This window comes from Mchenga conophoros, linkage group LG10, assembly GCF_057382185.1.
Source record: "Mchenga conophoros isolate Kocher_MC1m ecotype Shallow Benthic linkage group LG10, M_conophoros_male_GT1.1, whole genome shotgun sequence".
Taxonomy (NCBI): Eukaryota; Metazoa; Chordata; class Actinopteri; order Cichliformes; family Cichlidae; genus Mchenga; species Mchenga conophoros.
Window position 1 is genome coordinate 28,546,480 of NC_140535.1, and position 23,378 is coordinate 28,569,857.

A 23,378-nucleotide genomic window follows, 5' to 3' on the forward strand; every position below is an offset into this window, starting at 1 on the left:
CAAGGTACTGTCGCTGAATAGCCACATTTTCCTTCTTTAAAAGATCAAAAGAAATTTTGCTCGATAAATTATTGCCTTAAAATACAGGCCACTGCTTTGAAGGTATTTACCTTCAAATAATGAATGTGATAACTAATCTTAACTGTAGCTTTCAGTCTTCTTTGACAAACATTTGACTAACAGATATCACCGGTGAACTTTTCTAGGTTACTTACATAAAGAACAATTTTTTCATTGCAAGTTTTCTGAAATGCATGTTTAAATATGCAAACGAGGTAGTAAGCATCCCATCATGTGTGTCTGCACAATTCTTGGTATGAAAGAAAAAACCTTAACAAGATGCATTTTTCCTTTAATTTTATTGAACACAAAATTTCCGGCAGAATGCAAGGTCAGAATGTTCTTTTTGCCTCAGTTAGTATTCAGTATTTACAATTGCGACAGTGGGCAGACAGACAGAAGAGTGGCAGCCTACAGATTTTTTTACCTGCAGCATAGAGCTGATGTTTACACACACACAAAGCATAAGAAAAAAAAGAATGGGGAGCTCTGGATCAAAGAGAGTGACCAGTGTTGGCAGTGAAAGCTGAAGGCTCCTGTCTGACTGAATAGGAAGAAGTTTGGGGTTAGACATTTGTGTGCAGGGGATTTATTCTATTCTCTGTGAGATAGAGAACCTTGAAAGGATGCTTTTCATCTTTTTGAAAACCTGAAAAACTCCTCGAGTAGAACTAGATGTCTTTATTCTTACTGAATCAAGTGGTGGAGTCAAAGGAAAAATCCAAGGCTGCTTCTGTGTCGTTCTTGTATTTTTGAGGCTTTGAACAAAGGCCTCTGGCTCACCCGATGTGACTTCACAAATGAATTTTAGGAGGTGTGACTGGAGTGGAAAAAGTTTTCATGTACAATACTTTCACAGGGGAAACAGTGAGGTTTGGTCATGAGACCGCACCCTTTAAAAAAAAATTACAATTCAGAGCTGTGCAAGGAAATCACGTTTCTTTTGAAGCAAAATTGCGCAAACAGGACAAAGTTACACAACACAGGGTCAATACAATTCATTAAGCCATAAATAGTTTTTACATAGCAAAAGTGATTACGTGGTAGTATCCTTCTAATATATGTTGCATGCTTGCTTTAGACAAATGTGTTTCAAATATTATAGAGAATGTGAGACCTGAGCGTCAATGTGCCTTGTACTCCAATGTCAGTGTTTTCGAAACATCTTTGTAATATGGTTTGCCCCCCAGTTCAGTTTATTACAGTTTTGACTTGTATTAGTTATGACAAGAGGTTAACTATAAAGATCTACACCACGTGTGTATTTAGGCATTTAAAATTTCCATTTATTATGACAGAAGTGATGACCAAACATAAATACTGTATACAAGACCAAATTATAATAAACCAGAATTCTCCTTCAGCAAGGACACTGCAAGCACTCATAATAACACAATGATACAGCCATTTAAGACTTATATGAGACAACAAAGCTCGGCTTAATTAACAAATCAAATGCAGTAAATGAAAAAGCAAATCAGCAGGGAAATGGAGATGTGAAATGTTTAATGCAGACACTGAAAGAAACTGATCGCATGCCAACATTTTCATATTTAAAGGCACTGTGTCTTTCCAGTTTGCTGCTGTCAGACTTCTGTACATCGGTGTTGCTAATTCTGTCGCATACTATCAGCTACATGTTTCACAAGCTATTTCAACTCTATGACAAAGGACTCAATGGCTTCACACATTCAGTGTACTAGCTTGCAGCCTAAAGTAGGAGGAACACTGTACAAAAAAAGGTCACACATAGTCTCATTACCTTTCAAATCCATAGCAGTGTGGAAAAAATGTTTTCGGTGAACTTCTAAACATATGACGAGATCTTTCATTTCCAAGGATACGTTTAATTCCTGCTTAAAAGAGGCCAAGTTTGTTAAGATTTGCTGAAAAGGTTAGAGTGTACATTCATTTCAAGTCACTAATCCAGGTTTTTAATCACATTTTTCTTTAGAAATCCTTATGGTCTGTGACAGATTGGATATTTTTATTGGTTCAAAAAAAATCTGTGAATTTAGGGGTTTTCAGACCCACTGCTGCAGATGTATAAAATCAAGCATCTTGGCCACACAGTCTGGTTTTAGAAACATTTGTGAAAAAATGGGTCGTTCTAAAGCGCTCACTCAATTTGAACGTGGTACTGTAATAGGATGCCACCGTTGCAACAAGTCAGTTTGCGAAATTTCTTCCCTTTCCCCCAATGAGCTGTAAGTGGTATTACAAAGTGGAAAGGTTTAGCAACCACAGCCACTCAGCCATGACTTGGCAGACCCTATGAAGTTATAGAGCAGAGTGGCTGAGTGCTGAGACGCATAGAGTGTAAATGCTGCCAATGCTCTGCTGACTCAATAACTGCAGAATTTAAAACCTCCTCTGGCATTAACGCAAAATCTGTGCACCGGGAGCTTTATGGTATGGGTTTCTATGCACAAGCAGCTTATGTCTTTGTACTGTACATGCTCACAAATTTCTGTAATGATCAGAGAATGGTTGATATTAGGTTTCCTAATAGAAAGAAGCAGTTACAATTATAGACTGGTTACACAAAAAGCTCAAGATGATCACTTAACCAACTCATCTACAAACTTTCGGACATTTTTAATAAAGTTTCCAGCAACTAGACTTTGTTGGTAAATGCAGTGGTAACACAAGCTCACACTGAGTGCAGCTGTGGTGCAAGTGTAAAAACAACAGCTGAGACGATTAGACGGTTAAATCACTGACAGGTAAGCGAATCTAAACAAGCTGAGCTTTTGAATCTCCCGGTGAGTGATGGAGGTTAGCCCAGTCAAGACAAATCTGTGTCAAATATTCAACAACCCTAAGCTAAAGTTCAAACAAACAAACTGAACTGAACACATCTGGCCTCTGATTCACATTTAAGCCCAAAGCTGTCATGTAAACAGCTGGTCAAGAATGCTTAAAGGAGACCTCTAGAAGGAGACTTTGAGGTGACAGCATGTGAGAGAAAAGGAGGTAAAGGTAAATTTCCTCCATTAATCTAAAAACGTTAATGGGTTTGTGTTGTTATATACTGCTTCCAAGGTAAACTCACAAGGACTAAAACTAATGGTTTGCTGTAGTCAAACAGTGAGACCAAAAATTATACACAGGAAGTTGCATTATTTTCAATGTAAGGTAGAGAGCAGACAGTGTCAAATATTAGTTGCAGATCTATCTATATAGCTTAATTTACCGAAGTACTACCCAGAAGAAATAGTGGCCATAAGTCAGATTTCCATTATTTACATCCTGTAGCATCCCATTTCATTGGTCCCATTTATTTAATATATAATCAATGATCAATCCGTCTATTACATTTGGTCACATGTTAACTTGCTTGAGCTGGTGAAGAGCGAAAACAGTATTAATAAATGACTAGTGGGTTTTAGGATACTGATGATATCGAGTATGTAACAGAAGTTTTCACCAAATTCAGACAAAAATAAGGTAGCAATTCTTCTTTGAAACAAGACTTCATCCAGCCTTGAAAGCTGGACTTTAAGAGATGTAATCACTGCAAAGAAACACATTTGTACTCTTCGGTATTCTTCACTGTCACCACTTAATTTAAACCCAACTTGTCTCCTGAAACTTAAGTTTATATACACTTAATAAGCAACATAATAATAGGTTGCACAAATACATTCAGTCAAAATGTATGCATGATCACCTTCTCTGTGTTTTACCCCAAACGTGTTGATGCGTGTAATTCAAATAATGCACTGTTTATAGACTTGCCCTTAACTCGGAGCAAATCTATAAAATAATTTGTAAGCATGCATTAGCTACGTGTCTTGTAAAAAACCATTAGATTGCTGTATATAAATGTCATTTTTAGGACAACAGGGTTGAAACCAATTAATAGTAGTACTTATAGCATGATACATTTTTCACTGGTGTTTTCTTTCATTTATCATGGCTTAGGATACATCTGGACCAGAAACACACAGAGACAACAAAAAAAAAGTCTGAATATGAACCAAATGACAGCAACACATACAGAAATACAGTAAACTTGCAAAATCAGGCATGCTAATGTTCTAATCTCTAGCACTGGAAATAACACATAAAAAAAGCTAAATAGGCAGTTTATCTGCATATTATTCAAACACAAAAAATATCGACAGAAGAAAAAAAAGACCCATTTTTTCATAATGCATTACCATGATGATGACCATACTGCATAAAGAATAGTAGCATCGGTAATGTACATGACTTACATGTGTGTACATCATGAAGGCAGTAATCAGTGAAGTAAAGCTACAGTCCAACCATGTTTATCTACAGGAAAATGTCGATTCTTCTCCGCTGATCAATTTAATATTAAGTCAAAGAAAGAAGGTGAATTACAAGAGATCAATTTTTTTCTGTGACAAATAAACAGGTAAACTTATGTAAAGGAACTAAGGCAAGTGCATGAGGTCTTTACATATTCCTGGTCAGAAGACACTGCAGAAAGAGAAAGAGACCAATGGTTTTCTTTTTTCTAATTTTTTTTTTCAGTTGCTTCTTGTTGGTTTTTCTAATGCAACGGGGTGGTGTGTGAAATTGCTTTGAGGTTTCAGTGACTGTGACCAACCCCTTTTAACCTTAAAACCCAACAACCCGAACCCTCCCAACCCTACGTGCCCTCTTCTTCTTGCTGCTCACGGCCAAGAAGATTACGCTTTACTTTCGTTGCCATTCATCTGAGGAGCCTCGTTGGGAACTGTCTTCACTTCGGCTGTGGCATTCTTCACCTCCGCCTCGCCTTTAGTGCTATCATCCTTCACAGTCTTACCACTACAGGCACAAATGTAAGAATGAGAGAGACACAGAAAGACAAAAAGAGAGGAGATTCTGTTAGCAGCAAATCACTAAGTCTCTCTTTCACAGCTAAACGGTCTGTTCTGAGCTGCCTTTTGTATCATTTTTCAAAGAAAGAAGGGAGGGGGAAATTGGGGGAAAACATGCAAGATGCTTTGAGGGAATTTGTTTTCCCTCCTGGAACTGAATGCATTTCACACATAATGGGATCAAGCTCACTATCCTAGCCAGACATCAAATAAGAGTACATGGATGTCACAGCTACTTTCAAGGAACAATGAATGCTGATGTGGAATGAGACAGGGCTGGTACAGTAGCCACAATGGATGAGGGAATGAAAGACTGAGGCATAACCTACAACACAAACTACAATTCACAAGAGGATTACATGCCATCTGGACTGAGCTGAGATACAATGGAAAGAGACTTTTGGGCCATACATCATTTAAGTTGAAAACTTTCTGGTGTTCTGGCTCGGATTTTTCTTTTTTAAGGGCATTGCTTTTATGTCTTCTGTACCGTGCTCCTACTGTGCCTTAGAAAAATAAGGCAGGGACAGTGCAATATATAAGATCTGTAAATATATCTAAACCTGACCGCCTTCTTAGATGTCATCTTATAAATTTTTGGTGTCAACTCCTTTAAATATGGTGTAATTATTCATATAAACTGTAAAGCTCCACTAGCATCCCCCAGTGGCTGAACTGCTTATTACATTACACAATTAAGTTTTTGCTGAGCAGTCACTCAGAATGTACAAAAAGGTAAACATAGCCTGTATCCTCTTGGGCTAATAAATGCTGTCAGCAGGATGTGAGATTATGAAGAAAAAAAATGTTTGCAGACTTGACACTTTTCTCCCCCCAGTGTTCCAAGAAGGAGAACTTTTTTAATGTAATAATATAAATGCACATTACAGGAATTTACATTTTATTTGTGTCCTGGGGGGATGACCAAAAGCTTCAGGGAAATGTTCAGTTTAAATTCATGTTACTGTTAGTTTTCAAGAGTTATGGGGATGGGAAACTGTGAATGGTGCAGATGAGGCTGTTGGATGCTTTGAGTTCTTTTGGCTCAGGTTTAACAGTCTTAAACTGCACAGGGAATCTTTCTTTTAGCTATTTTTGCAATTCAATTTTTTAACTGAATTGCAACAGTTTATAAAAATTTTTCGGTCTGTTAGAAAAAAGTCAGCTGGACGTTGCTTTAAACCCTCTCTGGAGCTCTCTTCACTGAGTCAGTGTCCGATTGAAGTTTGGTCCTGTTTTCTGTCTCTCTTTATCCCTGGGCATCTTTTTATGATTCATTCAGTTGTTCCATTTTTGTTACCAATGAAAATATACCGACAACTCCTGGAGAACAAAAAGCATCTTTTCTTGTTTGTGTTTGTGGAATCAAGACTTATTTTCCCCCAAAGAGATTTATTATGTTGTAGAAGCCAGAACTGCATTGTGAAATCAATTTATAAAGTATTTTCCCCTTCCCGAGTTTTCATTTTCTTGCACAGTTCTCGCACTTACATGCTCATCAAAAACCTAAAACCAAAACATAATATTAGACAAAGACAACCCGAGTAAGTCCAGGATATAGTATTTTAATGATGCTTTCATGTATTACCTTGTTTTATGTGAAAAATGTAATTTTGGCCCTTTGTTAAATCCTGAATTAACTTTGATTAAATACATTTTTTGGAAAGCTGAGTTCAATTTCACTAGCTACACCCAGGAAAGATTACTGCCAGACCTGTTGGATCCAGCGTGTCTGTGTGACTGTGGCTTAAAAAATAAGGTCAGCTAAAAAAAAAAAATCTCAAAAGGCAACACCTCATGCCACAATCTAAAGAAAAACAGCTGAGAAACAAAGTCATTGACATCTATCGGTTTGGAAAGGGTTAAAAAGCAATTTCTATTGTCCACAATGGAGACAACATAACAGAATCCCAGGACTGGCTGGACAACCAAAATAGGGTCACAAAAGAACCCAGAATAACATCTTGAAGAGTTAAGTTCAGTCTTCACGATTAAACAAATAAAAAAATAAACTGGTGTTACGAACTTGCATGTCCATGTGTTTGTTTGTGCAGGTGTTGTGTCTTTTTATGTTAATTTAGCTGTGCCAGGGCCCTGCTCCGATTGGTGCGTGAATACACTGCCTCGACGTGACTGGTTCCAGCTGGAGGACCCGCCCATTAAAAGGAGGCTGAAGTACTACAGCGGAAGAGGTTCTCGCGTTTCTCCTCATGACCCAGCAGTATTCCTGTGGCAGCCGCTGGCTGCAGTGCGCTTAGAAGTTGTGGAAGTGGAGTGGGTAGGGGTGAGCTGCTGTTTCTTTTGATCACCCGTTTTCTCCTGTTTTGAGTTAGTTAAGGAGGTCAGACTCTGTCTTTATTTTTGACTTTGTTTTGGTAAGGTCAGGGGTGCGGGATTTGTGTAGATTTGTTTTGTTTATTGTTTTGGCCTTGGCTCACCCTGAAGTGTTGACACTCCCGTTTTGGTTCCTTTATTTCACATTGTAAATAAACCACATTGTAACTAACGGATTTGTTTCTTGTGGCTGCTTGGGTCTTGGGGGGGAAGCGAGTGCCTCACTCATGTTATTGCCTGGCCCTAGACGGGTCGCAACACTGGGCAAAAATGGCATCCATGGGAAAGTTCCAAGGTGAAAACCACTGCTGACCAAAAAGAACAAAAGAAGGAAAAACCCGCCAAACATCTTGATGATCCCTAAGGAATCAAAAGAACATCAGAGCAACAATCAAACATGGTGGTGGTAGTGTGACGATCTGGAGCTGCTTTGTTGCTTCAGGACCTGGACCACTTGCTGTAATTGATGCAACCATGAATTCTGCTCCCTACCATTAAATCCTGAAGGAGAATGTCTGGCCATCAAATGAGTTCGGGTTATTCAGCAGGACAATGATCCTAGACACACCAGCAAGCCTATAAAAAACTGCACTTTGTGTTTACTTGGGTTATCTTTGTCCATCCATTCACTAGCGCTTATCCTTTTCAGGGTATGCGCGGAGGGCGCTGGAGCCTATCCCAGCTGTCATAGTGCGAGAGGTAGGGTACACCCTGAATGGGTCGCCAGTCTGTCGCAGGGCTAATACATAGACAGAGACAACCAGTCGCACTCACATTCACCCCCCCCCCCCCCCCACACACACACACACCTATGGGCAATTTAGTGTTTCCAAGTAGGGATGGGTACCGGTGTCCATAAACATGACATAAACGGTAGTAACCAGACCGAAAAGCAGCGCACATTTCGGTGCTTTATTTCGGTGCTTTTTTTTTCCTGAGCTGTGATACACTTTAGATTCTAGCCAATCATTTTACGTTTCCGAGGATAGTAGGCGGGGCCAGGTACGTACGTTCTGTTAGAGCAGAGCTACAGATTAAAAATGTCCAAGGCGAAGCGGTCAAAAGTCTGGCTGTACTTCACAGCAAAATATGCAAACTCAGCAGCAACAAGTGCTTTAAGCTGATACTGTGATACTGTCAAAGGAGGTAACACCTCAAATCCGATGAAACACCTGGCGACGCATAGCGTTTTTTTTAAAAGCCCAGAAATGCGCCGTATTTGATAGCTTGCTGCGAGACCTCACACCTAGCACATCTACTGCGGGTGGGTTGCCTGTTATGCAACATCCCCCAAAAACACGAAGAGGAGAGTCCTGGCCCCTAGCCCTGCCAGTGTAGCAGAAATGATGACGGATGATGGTGGCAGCAGCAGCCGTTCTTCTCTGCGTGAGTAGCTTAATGTTGTTCGTGTAATTTATGTTGAGTAGGCTAACCACGTTATTACATTAATGCATGTAAGGTGAACTAGCAAACATCATCATAGCTACATGCCGCTGTCTTGTTTGATGGCAGATACTCCCTTCACCCTGGCTAAAAAGGCTAAAATGACCAAAGAAAAAGTGGAAAACAGTTAAACATGAGAGGTTTAGGACAAAGTTTGTGTGTTTTCCATTGTTTAAGCACTGCTTCCAGCCAAGAGTGATACCATATATGCCCCATAGCTGCAGAAAAGGCTAACATTGTTATATTTTTACAAAAAACAGCTGAACATGAGAGGTTTTTGGACCAATTTTGTGTTCTCCATTCTTTAAGCACCGGTTCGAGCACCGTTTGAGCACCGGCACCGTTTCAAAAGTACCGATTTGGCACCGGTATCGGATAAAACCTAAACGATACCCATCCCTATTTCCAAGTAACCTAACCCCACTGACTGCATGTCTTTGGACTGTGGGAGGAAGCTGGAGAACCCACGCAAACACGGGGAGAACATGCAAACTCTGGCTTATCTTTGTCAAATATCGAAATGTATTTGATTTTAAATATGTGACAAATATGCAAAAAAAGAAGAAATCAGGAAGGGGGAAATACTTTTTCACTGCACTATACAGGTTTGCGTTGTGCAATTAACTATATAAAAGGTTTAAACAACGATGTATTTTCTGCCATCTATTTCCACATTTTCACTATACTAATATTCCACACAGAGCTGCAGTCCATTGTTTGACATTAGCACTGTACTGTTGCTCATTCAAAATTCTGCCTATCCTATTAGAATGACCAATTAACCTAACAAGTGTGTCTTTAGACTCTGGGAGGAAGCCGGAGTATCCAGAGAGAACCCACGTGGGGACGGGGACAACAGGCTTGACATGCCAGCTGCGGTAATTGAACCCAGGACCTTCCTGGTAACAGGCGACAATGCTAACCACTTAAACCCTCTCTTCTATAATCAACTTGCTTCAACTTTTGACCTTTACGCAGTAGAATTCACATCTGTGAGTCATTTATGCAGTTACTCCAGTTTCAAGTTACTCTCAACTTCACTGAGAACCAAATTACTGATCATTGTGAGTCTAACTGTATTTCAAGCACGTGCAAGCTTCTAAAGAGCTATGCAGGGTATTAGTCACTTTTTAAAATCATTCTTACATCATCAGAAACTACTCACAAGTGCACAATTGTATTGGCTGTTGAGTCAAGGTCACATTAGACACATCATTAGATCAATGTTAAAGATACATTTAAAATCTAGGAATAATAATGAGTGTAAAACATCTATTAATAATGAATTCTTAAAGGTACATATTCTATAGTCTGCTCTTATTTCGTCTCTTCTGTTAAAATAAGTCCAGAGGAGGGCTCTACCGCTCAGATATCCAATAAACCCACAAGAAGTCTGACAAGACATTTTAGTGTTGGGATGCTGAAGAAGGATCACCACATAGATCAGTGGGAGAGCTGTGCTTCAGTCCTGTCAGAGTTATGAAGAAAAATCCCCCTGATGACAAGTTTGGTTTTATCAAGGTGATGTTGAGCTGACAAGAGCCCTGCTTCCAACTACCTCTCAACTCCCCATACTTCATCACTGACATCTTCCTCTGGCCATCCAAGTGAGTAAAGTATGAGATGAAGAAGGCAGAGAAAGAGGAGTGGCTGTCAGCAAGCCTCTGTAATTTATCTTCTGCAGCTTCCTCGCCATACTCAGACTGTCAGAAAAATCAGGAGAATCTGCAAACTCGTAGGGCCAAAACTCCAAATAATAACCTGTCATACCGCCACTGAAACGACAGCTTCTACAAGAATTAAGACAGAAAACAGAAGTGTCTGGGAGAAATTTGAGGGACTGACAGTTTTCTTTTGGCCTTCACCATCTATTATCTTATCACAATGAAGAGGACAGAGCACAGTAAAGCTGCTGCTTGGTGAATTTTTTAATTTACTTCAGCGATTTCAACTGAAAATTCTTCTGCCGAGTTCACTACACGAAGATTTCTTATGGCGCAGCAGGACTTGAACCCCAGCTATGGCAAACTAAGGACCATTAAGTGTATCACTTACAGTCTATTAATTGCACCTAGCTTAGGTTGTAGTCTCTGGCATTCACCTACTGCTGCTTGTTTTAAGAGGTCAATTAAAAACTACTTACAAAGACTGACATGTGATATATGATTTTAACACCGTAGGGATGAATTTAAAGCTTTTGATCATATTTTTCTGTTGCTTATGATAAAACAAGCACTCAGGGCTAGATTTAGAGTCCCGATATTTGCACAAAACTAAGGAAACAATTAAATCCTGTTTTAAACTGAGTCTAGCACTCGTAAGTTGGTACTTGTAAGTCTTTTTCACTCAAACTTGCATTTTGCTGTTTCACAAATGGCTTTAGAGCAAAGAAAACCTTTTAATTTAAAAATATAAACTTTTTAAAGCAATTTTAAATACTGTGATTTTACAGATTTTGCAATATGTTTACATCATCAGCTAATTTAATTTAAGTTGTAATCTTCTGTACATCAAAAAGAATTAGATGTAAGTTCCAGCCTTGATCTTGTTTGATTCCATTTCACCCATGTTGAGTGCACTGCTTCTCAGCTTTTACGAAGAAGCCAAAAACCAGAACACTAAGGAGTGGGAAACTCATGTGCATGCAGCTTAAAGCAGGAAAGACGTGTGCCTACAATGTTCAAGTAAATTTAACCATCTAACCCATTTACCATCGTCCAGCTATGAATGTTTCAAATACCTGCAGTCGGCACCAATAAAAATAAAAGCCCGGTTTAATGAACTGATTAAAATGACTGAATATATTTTTTGTATATTAGGACAGTGGGTGTTGCTAGATGCCCCAGAAGGTGAACAAAATGCATCATTCTCCTACAATCTGCCCATGATGATGAGGAATATGAGATGGCTTAGATGTATGGTAGGAGAAAATCTGTCTCTACTACGTGAATAAACAAACAGGTGGAGGAAGGTGGTGGATCTTGATTGATGACAGGCATGCTGGTAGCATGCTACACTGGTAGCATCCCAGTAGATCATTATCCTTGCTACCATTAAAGGAAAATTCCACTCTTGCATACTCCTAAAATTCATAATATTCTTGAATAATGTGCAATATAGTGTTAAAAACAATGGGTACATGTTTTAAAAAAGACTTAGGTTTACTACTCATGCAATGTTTGAAAATGTTTACAGCCAAAGCAGTTTTCTTTCTTTAAATTGGATAATTATTTTAACAGTTTTTGTCTTGAAATCTAGGTGTGCTGGAAATGTTTTTAACCTCAGCTGATACCAGACAACAGCCCAGAATATTTTTAGGGAATAAAAAGACCCATCAAAACCTCCAGTAGGGGAGAACTACTTAAAAGCACTGAGTCATTTAGATTTACCTTTTTTTTAAAAAAAAATAAATAAATGTGGGATCTTTCACAATATAATAAAGAAAAAAAAAGAAGTTTTTAATCTCAGAAACATGATGGTTTGAGGCTTTGAGAATAATGTTTTTAAGATAAACACAAGTACAGTCATTTCCACTATGACTGCTATTTGGCTCCGTGCTTTGGCCTCTAACAGTTTATATTTATGACTGTGAATTGTCATTAAATAAATAGCAATGGAAAGACTTTAGGAAAATATCGAGACCAGGAAATAAATTTAAACTAATTAACAAGTTTTAAGGAATCAAATCTTGATCTAAAGCTGCCTGCTATTTTCTGCCACATGCCTGATGAGTGCAAAACTGCTTGGGGAAGTCTGATAATACATAAGTGGAATTTTTCCTTTGAAATGGAAGACTTATGAGCTAAAGGGATGCTATCAGGCTCAAAGAGATACTTGGAAAAATACAGATATGGAGGTGCTCATACTCATTTTGGGCTGGTGTGGTCGAGTCTGTGCACGGGGCATTAGGAACATCCTTGGTCGGGCCGTCTACTTGTGAGTCCTTATTCTGGGTGCTGTCAGGGGCTTTGACTGAGTCCCGCGGACTCTGTGGCCCATCAGCATTAGCAGAGGGTGGGCTGACTAGCTCTGATACAAGGGGTGTTGGGTCGGAAGATGCGGCAACTTTAGGGGTGTCGCTCAGGTCAACCAGAGGTCCAACATCAGGTTGGGGGTTAGATTTATGCGAATTGGCTGTAGGGCTGTTTTTAGGGTGAGACTTGGCATGGGCCACTTGGGTTGGGCTGGAGGTGTTGGTTGTTAGTTTGGTTCTCTCACTAGCAGGACTGCTTTGTGCCGTGCTAAAGCTCTCAGTAACTGAGTTAGCAGCTGTGGAGGACAGCAGATTTACCACCATCGGCGTGGTGTCTGCAGCAGCAGGCCTGTTTTGTGGGGAGAAGTGGGAAAACAAGGTAGGAGAGGGAAAGATAGGGAGTTGGCACAGGGGAGGAAGCAGAGGGCAGAAAAGTGAGGGAATCAAGGACAACAAGGAAAATAAAAGAGGTAAAAGGAGAGTGCACGTCGGGGGATAAACAAAGCAGATTAGGTTTCTATTGTGCTGCAGTAAAATAAAAAAGAGACTACACAATCAAAATGTTAGCAACAAAATATTTGTAAGGGGAAAACATAAAACAATCCAACAATAAACTATAAAGGGAATGGAGGGAGTTTCAGGATTAAGATGCTCGGATGTCTTTCACAAGCAGTTTTCCCAGCAGAAGGCGGTGTTTGTTCTTGCTTTGAATGTGTCTGAATGATTTATGCACCTTGGCAAACTCACTCAGAAGGAGATTCGACAGTGCTCGGCTTTGAAATGAGACGACTGAAGTTTCAACGACAATGTACTGTGATAATTGTTAAGTTGGTTGTTGCGCTTGTTGCTTCTTGTTGCAAAAATAACATTTGAATGGTTTGAAATTGTGCCAAAAAAAGGAAGTCAAGCAAATGTATTACTTTCAATATAAAATGGCAAAATCTGGAAAGTCTTAGTTAAGAGATGACCCAAAAATGCAGCGCCCTACAGCCTGCATCATGGTTCTGTGGCCGTGCATATAGACCAGCACTTGCAGAATCATTTCTATTGAGTGTTCACCGCAGGCAGTTAAGTGTGATGCGTCATACATGGTCATACATACTGTATAGACAGCGGGACATTTTAGCCTTGCATAAAAATGCTTACAGTGTAAATTACCAGCACTGCTCTGTGGTATGTATAACAGTCCTTACAAGAGAACTGGGTCAATATTTGAATGAAAGCTGGGCCGGACCAACATTATATTTGTAAAATGTTTCTGCTCAGAGCAAACCAATGATTTGCTTAATCTCTCTGTACTCTTGACACTCACTCAGGTTCTGTCAATGGCGTGGTCTCGTTGGGCTCAGTGGCACCTCCTCCTTCTTGGTTTGGAGTGTTTTCTTCCTCTGTTCTCACTTCAACAATAGGCTCCTTACACTCATCTTTGCTGTTATCCAAAGGAAATATTGTTACCAGGGTAATGAATTAAGTGCACTTAACTAGGTGTGTTATTTTTCAATCCTACAAAGAGAAAAATCTGGTAGTAACAATGTCAAATGAACAGGTTAATTTTAGTCAACTAAAACATACAAAAACCCGTCAAACGCACTCACCCTATCATCCTCTTTGATCATCTTCCACCTGCACTGACCTGTAAGCTCTGATTGGTGGTTTTCCCTGAGGCCTTGTGCTATCATCACACTGCTCTCTGATTGTGCTGAGCTGTGTGCATTGCTGGGACTGACCTGTTTAAACGCAGGGTGCTAAATAACGCTATAACTCTCACGATGCACTTTCACTAAATTTGTTTTGTGCGAGCTGTCAGAGCTGAAATATTTATTTGTTGCATTCGGAGCTGGCGAGATGACGGACAGTTCGACGCATAGAACAAAATGTTTGATCAAACACAGGCGAACATGCAGTAACTGCATTTCAGCGCCATTAAATATTTACAGTTGGTGCTGAATAATTGAGGGAATTTCCCTAAGGATAAAATATAAAGATTTGCCTGCTTTCACTTTAGCTCAGCACCTTGGGAATTTGCTCTTTTGTCTCAAACTCGTGGGCAAAGACTTAAAAACATGTTTTTAGTGTGTACTTACATACATCTACCCAGGAATCAATGGAGTCTAATAAGCCCTCATACAGGGAGTGCAGAATTATTAGGCAAATGAGTATTTTGTCCACATCATCTCTTCATGCATGTTGTCTTACTCCAAGCTGTATAGGCTCGAAAGCCTACTACCAATTAAGCATATTAGGTGATGTGCATCTCTGTAATGAGAAGGGGTGTGGTCTAATGACATCAACACCCTATATCAGGTGTGCATAATTATTAGGCAACGTCCTTTCCTTTGGCAAAATGGGTCAAAAGAAGGACTTGACAGGCTCAGAAAAGTCAAAAATAGTGAGATATCTTGCAGAGGGATGCAGCAGTCTCAAAATTGCAAAGCTTCTGCAGCGTGATCATCGAACAATCAAGCGTTTCATTCAAAATAGTCAACAGGGTCGCAAGAAGCGTGTGGAAAAACCAAGGCACAAAATAACTGCCCATGAACGTCAAGCGTGCAGCTGCCAAGATGCCACTTGCCACCAGTTTGGCCATATTTCAGAGCTGCAACATCACTGGAGCGCCCAAAAGCACAAGGTGTGCAATACTCAGAGACATGGCCAAGGTAAGAAAGGCTGAAAGACGACCACCACTGAACAAGACACACAAGCTGAAACGTCAAGACTGGGCCAAGAAATATCTCAAGACTGGTTTTTCTAAGGTTTTATGGACTGATGAAATGAGAGTGAGTCTTGATGGGCCAGATGGATGGGCCCGTGGCTGGATTGGTAAAGGGCAGAGAGCTCCAGTCCGACTCAGACGCCAGCAAGGTGGAGGTGGAGTACTGGTTTGGGCTGGTATCATCAAAGATGAGCTTGTGGGGCCTTTTCGGGTTGAGGATGGAGTCAAGCTCAACTCCCAGTCCTACTGCCAGTTTCTGGAAGACACCTTCTTCAAGCAGTGGTACAGGAAGAAGTCTGCATCCTTCAAGAAAAACATGATTTTCATGCAGGACAATGCTCCATCACACGCGTCCAAGTACTCCACAGCATGGCTGGCAAGAAAGGGTATAAAAGAAGAAAAACTAATGACATGGCCCCCTTGTTCACCTGATCTGAACCCCATTGAGAACCTGTGGTCCATCATCAAATGTGAGATTTACAAGGAGGGAAAACAGTACACCTCTCTGAACAGTGTCTGGGAGGCTGTGGTTGCTGCTGCACGCAATGTTGATGGTGAACAGATCAAAACACTGACAGAATCCATGGATGGCAGGCTTTTGAGTGTCCTTGCAAAGAAAGGTGGCTATATTGGTCGCTGATTTGTTTTGTTTTGTTTTTGAATGTCAGAAATGTATATTTGTGAATGTGGAGATGTTATATTGGTTTCACTTCCAGAAACATTCAGCTTTGATATTAATGAGTTTTTTGGGTTCATTGAGAACATGGTTGTTGTTCAATAATAAAATTATTCCTCAAAAATACAACTTGCCTAATAATTCTGCACTCCCTGTACTAACAGCTCTTTTAATAACCTGGTCGCAAAATAAAACTATTATTTCAGATTTGTATAAGTTAAAAAAAGAAATTTGGCTGACTTAAACAAGTAGTTTCAGTCTGCTTAGTTAGATTAAACCAATGTCTTTTCATCGTAGTACATCAGATACTGTTGTTCTGTCAGATACTGCTGGCCTCACAGAAATACACATTAGTGGTGCTTTAGGATGGGTGTTCAGTGCACTGGTTAACAATCCAGCTGTTAAAGAGTGATAAAATCTACAAGTTTCTCAGCTCTGAGACATGTCCTGCTTTGTTTTGCCTTGTTGTCACTCCATTACTGGTTTCTTTTGTAACTGACATTTTATTGTGCTTTCACCCGCTGATTCCATTTCAGTTTAATACTTGCTGGGTAAGGTTTAGGACCCAAAACTACTAAAACAGAGTTATTCTGCTCCTTAATAAAATGAATCCTTCACCCTGAAAAAACAATAGTCGAGGTTTTTTTTTTTAACAGGCATCCACGTGTGATTGGAACAGAGACTTTTCTTATCTTTGCTGTAACCAGGTGGACTTGGCACTGAAGCCAGTGGTTACCTTGTGAAGAGAAAATGCCAGCAATTCCGACCAAAGTAAAGTGAGCTGAATAAGCACATCTTTACTGGCTTTATTCTAAAGTTATATAAATAATAAGCATTGATTTGTATTTATGGTTCAAAAGATAACTTTAAGCCCTTTAAGTATTTATTCTGTTTTTTAGCTCTGCCTTCTTCTCAGTCAGCTCCTGAGAAATATGTTGATATTTGCTGCAAGTCCAACAGCTACACTCTAACTTAGGTTCTCTGATGATGGGTATTTTTGAAAATGTGCTAATTCTCTGTAGGCACACCACAAATAATCTGTGTTCCAGTCAAAAGATGACGCTTGCTTACGTGAATGCCGCCTTGCCCTCCTCGATGTCCTTGCTCTTTGCGCCTGGGCCAGCTTTCCCACAGAAGTTAACAGCAATGCACATGAGGAGCCCGCACTTGTTGAGGAAATAGCAGGTGACATCCACGCCCACCAGCAGCAGGAAAAAGACAACAATAAGGATGCCTACGATGGCCCCGGTGCCCATGCCTGAGCCACCACCCATGGCGTCTGAAGGGACAAAGACAGGTAGAGGGGATATACAAGCAAAACAGGCAGAAGAGGAGAAGAGGGTTCAAATATAGAGAAGAGGGGATGGGAAGGAAGTTAGAAAGAGAGAGGGAGAGAGAGATGATGAGGAATGCAATCAGGCTTTTAATACAGTGCTTCAGGTTTCAGTCAAAACCTCAGATGTGTGTCGCTCTTTTCAGAGGAAAGCTGAAATGGTGCAAGAGGGACCAACATAATTTCTAACAACTTTATATCTGTTCTTGACATCCCCGGTGGCCGAAACACTATGTTCAATTTCATACAGAATCACAGAAATTGCAAAGACAAAAACAAATCAAAACAAATGCAAACAAACAAAACTATCGGTAGCCTTTCGAGGGCTTCTAGGCATATTCTTGTTCTTGTCACTAGGCGTTTCATAATAGGCTTGTAACACATTTATAGACATTTGTGGACCGACTATTAATATTTGTGCCTGAGGTGTCAATATGGCACCATTAAATATAAATATAAATGCAATACACTACATTGCATACATATTTTACAATAAGAAAAAATGCCTCGAAAACTGCATGAGGAGCAAATAAATTGCAATGACAGTCTACTAGGATATATTACAACACAGGAAAACAATGTTGTAGCAGAATATTCTATGTGTACTCATAGTTTTAGCAATTCACATTTTTTTTAAACACCCGCCCAATCATTTTACCAGTTTCAATCAAACTTTCTTTGGAAATGTGAAGGTTATGAAGGGTTACCTGAGCAGCATGTGTGAGCAGCCAACACATTTCTAATTCAGCTCTGAAGGCAGAGTACAAATACAAGTCATTTTCTCCTACAGATTATTTGAATAAACAAACGCACATGCAGATTATAGAGAGAATGGTATAAAGATGGATTTTGGAGGTCAAGGCCAGCTTAGACAGCTACATTTACTACCTTTTTTATCATTGTGTGCAACCTGCTGCAAAAAGCACGGAGCATGCATTGTCGTAGTGACCTCAGTCTGTGAATTAGCGCATCACACCTTTTATTAATGCTTAATTAATAATTAACAAATTGATTGACATTTTATGTAAATTGCAATTGTTTCAGAGATTCAACTTAGAGCCACAGAATTCATGCCAGTGCAACTTCACTGCACACTATGACTTACTGGATTTCAACGTTCTTCTGGAAGAAACAATAGATCTGATTGATAACAGCAACAGAATAATGGAGAAACTGTATAATTGTTAAGAAAAGAATAAACTGTAATGCTTTGGATAAATAAAAGAATAAAGAATAAAAGGGATTCACTACTCCACTGAAAAAATGTGGATAAGTTAAACTAACAGAAAAAAACAGAAAAGACAAAATAATAATTAAAAAAAAAACACATATTTCCTTGACTGAGGTAATCACAGTAAGCAGGATTCGTGGTAACCAGGTATAACAAGATTTCTTGTAATAGTCAGTGGACACTTAAAGACATAAAGACAGGCCTCCCTCAACTCGCATTTGGCTTCTTACTGAGACTGTAAGAAACAAAAAGCAATCTCTGCTTGTTCATCCAATGAACTTAATGTTGTTCAACGGAAACACAACATTCAGGTGTATCCGAACTCAGACCTATTTCTACTTTATCATCAGAAAGGTGTGGTATTTATCATTTTTGCAGCCCACTTCTAGTCTTATGGGTCAGTCACACATTGGAGTGAGCTGTAAGGGAGCTTGGTGTTGCAAAACACTTGTAGTTGCCTGGTGATTCTGAGACAGGTCACCTGGCAACGTGTCTCCAAACAATCTTGGTCTGGCCTGGAGTGGCTGCAGTCACTCTCAGACAGACAAGGAAAAATTTGCAAATAACCGCAGTCTAATTTATAAATGCAGACAGATTACAAACATGTTGTACTTAATCTGAGTCAGTTTGCTCCAGTGAATGAACCTCGTCTCCCATGTGTCTGTTAGCAGTAGGAGACTCGACTCAGCTGGTTGTATTCTGGTTCTATTCCTAAAGCAAGGCTGCGAGCACCTACACAGCTACATCACTATTTGTTCAGACGTTTCTGAACTTGTGTTTCAAATCTCTATCGTCTTAGCTTGACTTTGAATCTAAGTAGTTCGTTTGAAATTATGTTAAATTAAATTTCTGTTCACGCAGATCATTTTTGCTGACTTGTTAAAAATATAATTACTGTGTTATGACAGCTTGCATGTAATTGCCAACTTGACCCCACTGACAAACCTGATAACAGACTCACTCCATCTTATTGCCATTTTAAAGTTGTCACGATGCACTAAAGCTACTGTGAAGATGACAGCTGACTGTGAGCGGTCGCAGACCCCGTCCTCCGTCCTTGAAGCAACGATTTCAAAGGCAACAAAATCACAAATTCCTTGCACACAGTCTCCAGCCACGGTTTTCCCCAGGGTGACTGTAGCCTTACTGACCACTACAAGTAACATTCACCCATTCACACCGAAGTTTAGTGAAAGCCTCACAACCATACCTGAGGCAAATTTCAAATGAACAACCTCTGGACTGGAGAACCTGGAAAAAAATCTGATAACATCAGAACATCCTGTATTGGCTCCATGTATTAACACAATGTTTCCCAATCAAGGCTTGCATTTAATATGAAGATGATTTAAAATCAAAGCTGAAAAGATGTTTGTTTGTGTTCAGCGTGTAAAGTCAGAATTATAGTTCCAACCCTGTTATGTTTGTTATTATGGTGTCTACCGTGCCAGTAGGCAATCAAATTGGAAGACCTTCAGTTAAATTAAAGCCTCTCTTACATGTATCAATTTGGCTCTGCTTCAGGCAGTAAAGACTGCTGTAATGGCTCGCCAGGGTCTGATAAGGATCAAGGGCTCATCAAAGTGTCTGAGGAGAATGTGAGCGCTGTGCAATTTGAGGACCATCTTTATGTTAACTGTTTATACCCTCAGCCTTGGATATGGGAAAAAGGGAAAGGATCAGCCAGTGACAAATATGTTCTGCAGTCGTGATTCACTGGAACTACGGAACGAACCCCTATTTATAATGGCCTCTGCACAGCCTGCAGCGTATTCTAAAAGCTTAAAGTATAAATAAATGACAGCAGCGTTACCACTGTAAGGAAGCACTGTGAGCTGCGCTTTCAGTTTTCTGCCCATTTTGTGGTTTCACACATTCCCTACTCTTTAGATAAAAGGCCAAATATAGATAATGTACTGCCACATCAGTATACACTAGTTACTCCAGCAAAACAGACTTTGATCTGAAGTAACCACAACGAACGTGACGATTTAGTGTCACTTCCATTAAATCCATGTGCACTGGTGTCTAAAACTGTCATTTTGTACAGCTGAGTAATCACATGGGTGGGGGATATATATATATATATATATATATAATAAAAAGCCAATGTCTTTTTCAAATGGAGCAAAGCAGTAACTGCCACACTGAAGTATCATACTTAAATGTGTGTGACAGGTAAAGAGCGAGCAGAACTGTTAACACGCTCTTTACAAAAATTCACTGGATCTTAAACCACATATAAGTCATTTGGGGTAACCAATTTACTCGTATGCAACCCTGCAACGAATAACTGCCATGCTAATCTTTGACTGTTAACATACAGCTTTACTTTATGAGATGTCATAGTATGACATCACACTTTCTGCCAGTGATTTAAATTGCCTACAGAGTGATGAACGCTCATAACGAAGATGAAACCTCATTGGGCCAGTTTATGCCACTAATATGTCAAATGTAAGTATTTTATAAAAGCACCGTGTAAATGTGCCATTAAAAGGAGACTGAAACACATAAATTAGACCAAATGAAAGCTCCAATTCTCTTGGCCTTTGAAGTAGAAACAATTGTTGACACACATAACACTCTTTAAATGCTGACGGGAGCACACCCCATGGACAGCTATGCTGCAGACTTTGCAGGAAAAAAACATTTTATGCCTCTTAAAGATGTTATGTTTGTGCTTACTGCACTCTGATGCATTCACAAGTGAAAGCACTGCCCTGGGCCAACTGAGACGTTTAATTCAAATCCACTATCTTCCTCTTTCTGGCTGGCCCGGTATGTAAACCTTCAATTTCTTTGATGGTTGTGATGAAAATAGCAAGAACATGCCAGAGTTCTGCGTACTTATAGGTGACTACAGTGGTGCAGAAAACACTTGTTTTTTTCTCTGCCCATTGCTTCATTTGCATTTTAACAGGCACAATAAATCATGTGCCATGTATTCAGTGCTGAGGGGGGGTTTCTTACCGAGTGCTCTCACTGAGGGAGAAAGCACAAATCTACCTGTCAGGGTGGACTACACAAACATTTCTCTTTACGGGCTTGTCGGGTACAGTACTGAGACAGGTTTCCAGACGACTGCTGATAAACAGACCGCATGTGATAAAATATTTCACTACACACATTTCTGAGAAATCAATAAGACTGCCAGATATGTGCAGTTGTACTCTGATGAAACACCTTTATATCAGGAGTTAGATTTGAGTCCAACCGTGCAACTCTGCCCGTGGGTTGCAGTGTCTTTAAAAACTTGTGCTGTAAAACACGCAGAAATGCAATAAAAAAAATCTTCCAGCACTTGCTTTACATTTGATGGATTGGTTCAGCCATAAGTAAAACAGCCAAATCTAAATAAAAAAATATTAATTTTAGAGTAGAAATACAGTTTAAGACATTTTAACAACATTTATTTCACCAGAGGGCCCACATAATAGTCTCAGAACAGTTTGTGTTTGAGATTCAGTGGAATGCTGAACATTGCAGTGATTAAAATAACCATATGCATGCAACAGACTGTAGAAAAGCAAACACAGAGTCCCCCTCATCTGTAAAGGAAGAAGCCCAGTTGAGGACAAATTTGTTTATACTGTAGACGGGGAATACAGACTGTCTGACTGAGGTGTAAAAATGTGTAAGCTGTCACCGTTTTTCAACCAGCACTACAACTGTATGTAACAACTGTCATTACAATTGTTCATACAACACCATCACAGACTCCCCATGACTCTTATTTTCTTCTTTTCCTTTCCTTCGTTGGGTCTATTTTTCCACCTATGACACATTTCTGGATACTGCATTGACCTTATTTGGCTTTAAAAAAGTTTCTTCAGTAATTCCCATGTCTGCGTCCTCCATCAAAGCTCTGCCACAGTGTGGCACTGCACCACCATTAAAAATAAAATTGGCTCCAGAATCAGTTTTCTTTTGGGGCACAAGGAGGCAGGGTGACGCTCAACCGGCGACCGACTCCCTCTCTGACTGATTTAAGATCCTTGGAAACTCTTCATGCAGAGAGCGGTGTGTGGCTAGATGGGATTTCAGCCCTTTTTAAATTAAGATGCTATGAAAACAAGTGCTACAAACTGATGTGCATGCTGGCTTGAAAGTTAGGAACTCTGGACTCATTTCCATAGAGTAAAGCTTATAGAGGAAAGAGGGGAATCATTCATTTAAAAAAATGCATCTATTTTAACACAATAGATATTTTGACACAGCGATGATTTCGATGACGCTTCTGTGGATTGTTTTAAGCTCCAACATTTGATTTGAAGTTTCTGCCATTAATCACACCAAGCTAACCAGCTGAAGAAACGTTTCAGGCTATACAAAAAAGGAAAAATCCAATAGAAAGAGAGATGGCAGCTTTCCCTTTAATCTGTATGCAGTGGGCGACCTGAACCATTTGCTTCAGGGAAGAGAAATATTCTGTTTATATGCAACACAAGTAAGTTTGATGCAGACATTTAGATGGAGATCCTGATTAGCAAAAATGAAAATCACTCAGCACTGATCAGCACTATCATTACTCGGTAGGCACTGATGAACAACTGGGGGGACAAAGTGACAAAGAACACCTCAAGGGTGTCGTAAGCTCTTATTTTCCTTGTGACAGAACTTAGTTGAGATTAAACCGCAGTGCCAGGGATAATAAATGGAGGGAATACAAATCTTATTTTAGACCCCAACTCATAAAAAAGCGGGGGTGCCACGTTAAGTGAAAACTGCTCAGAGAAAAAAAAGTCAATAACATTTGAAATAATTCTCCTTCATT

General features: G+C 39.7%; 1 protein-coding gene across 10 annotated transcripts in view; it reads right to left on the reverse strand.

Moving 5' to 3' along the window:
- Positions 1-342: 342 nt before the first annotated feature.
- Positions 343-23,378, reverse strand: part of ncam1a (neural cell adhesion molecule 1a) — a 269,401-nt gene continuing 246,365 nt past the window's right edge. For 7 of the 10 annotated variants that reach the window (XM_085289718.1, XM_085289717.1, XM_085289720.1 and 4 more), the window contains 4 exons: positions 17,109-17,316; positions 13,961-14,077; positions 12,542-12,997; positions 343-4,845 (listed from right to left, as the gene is read on the reverse strand). In XM_085289718.1, the coding sequence (XP_085145844.1) occupies positions 4,725-4,845; positions 12,542-12,997; positions 13,961-14,077; positions 17,109-17,316 (902 nt within the window). In that variant the 3' untranslated portion in view covers positions 343-4,724. The remainder of the gene's footprint in view (positions 4,846-12,541; positions 12,998-13,960; positions 14,078-17,108; positions 17,317-23,378) is intronic. The other 3 variants (XM_085289722.1, XM_085289723.1, XM_085289724.1) reach the window with 1 other exon arrangement.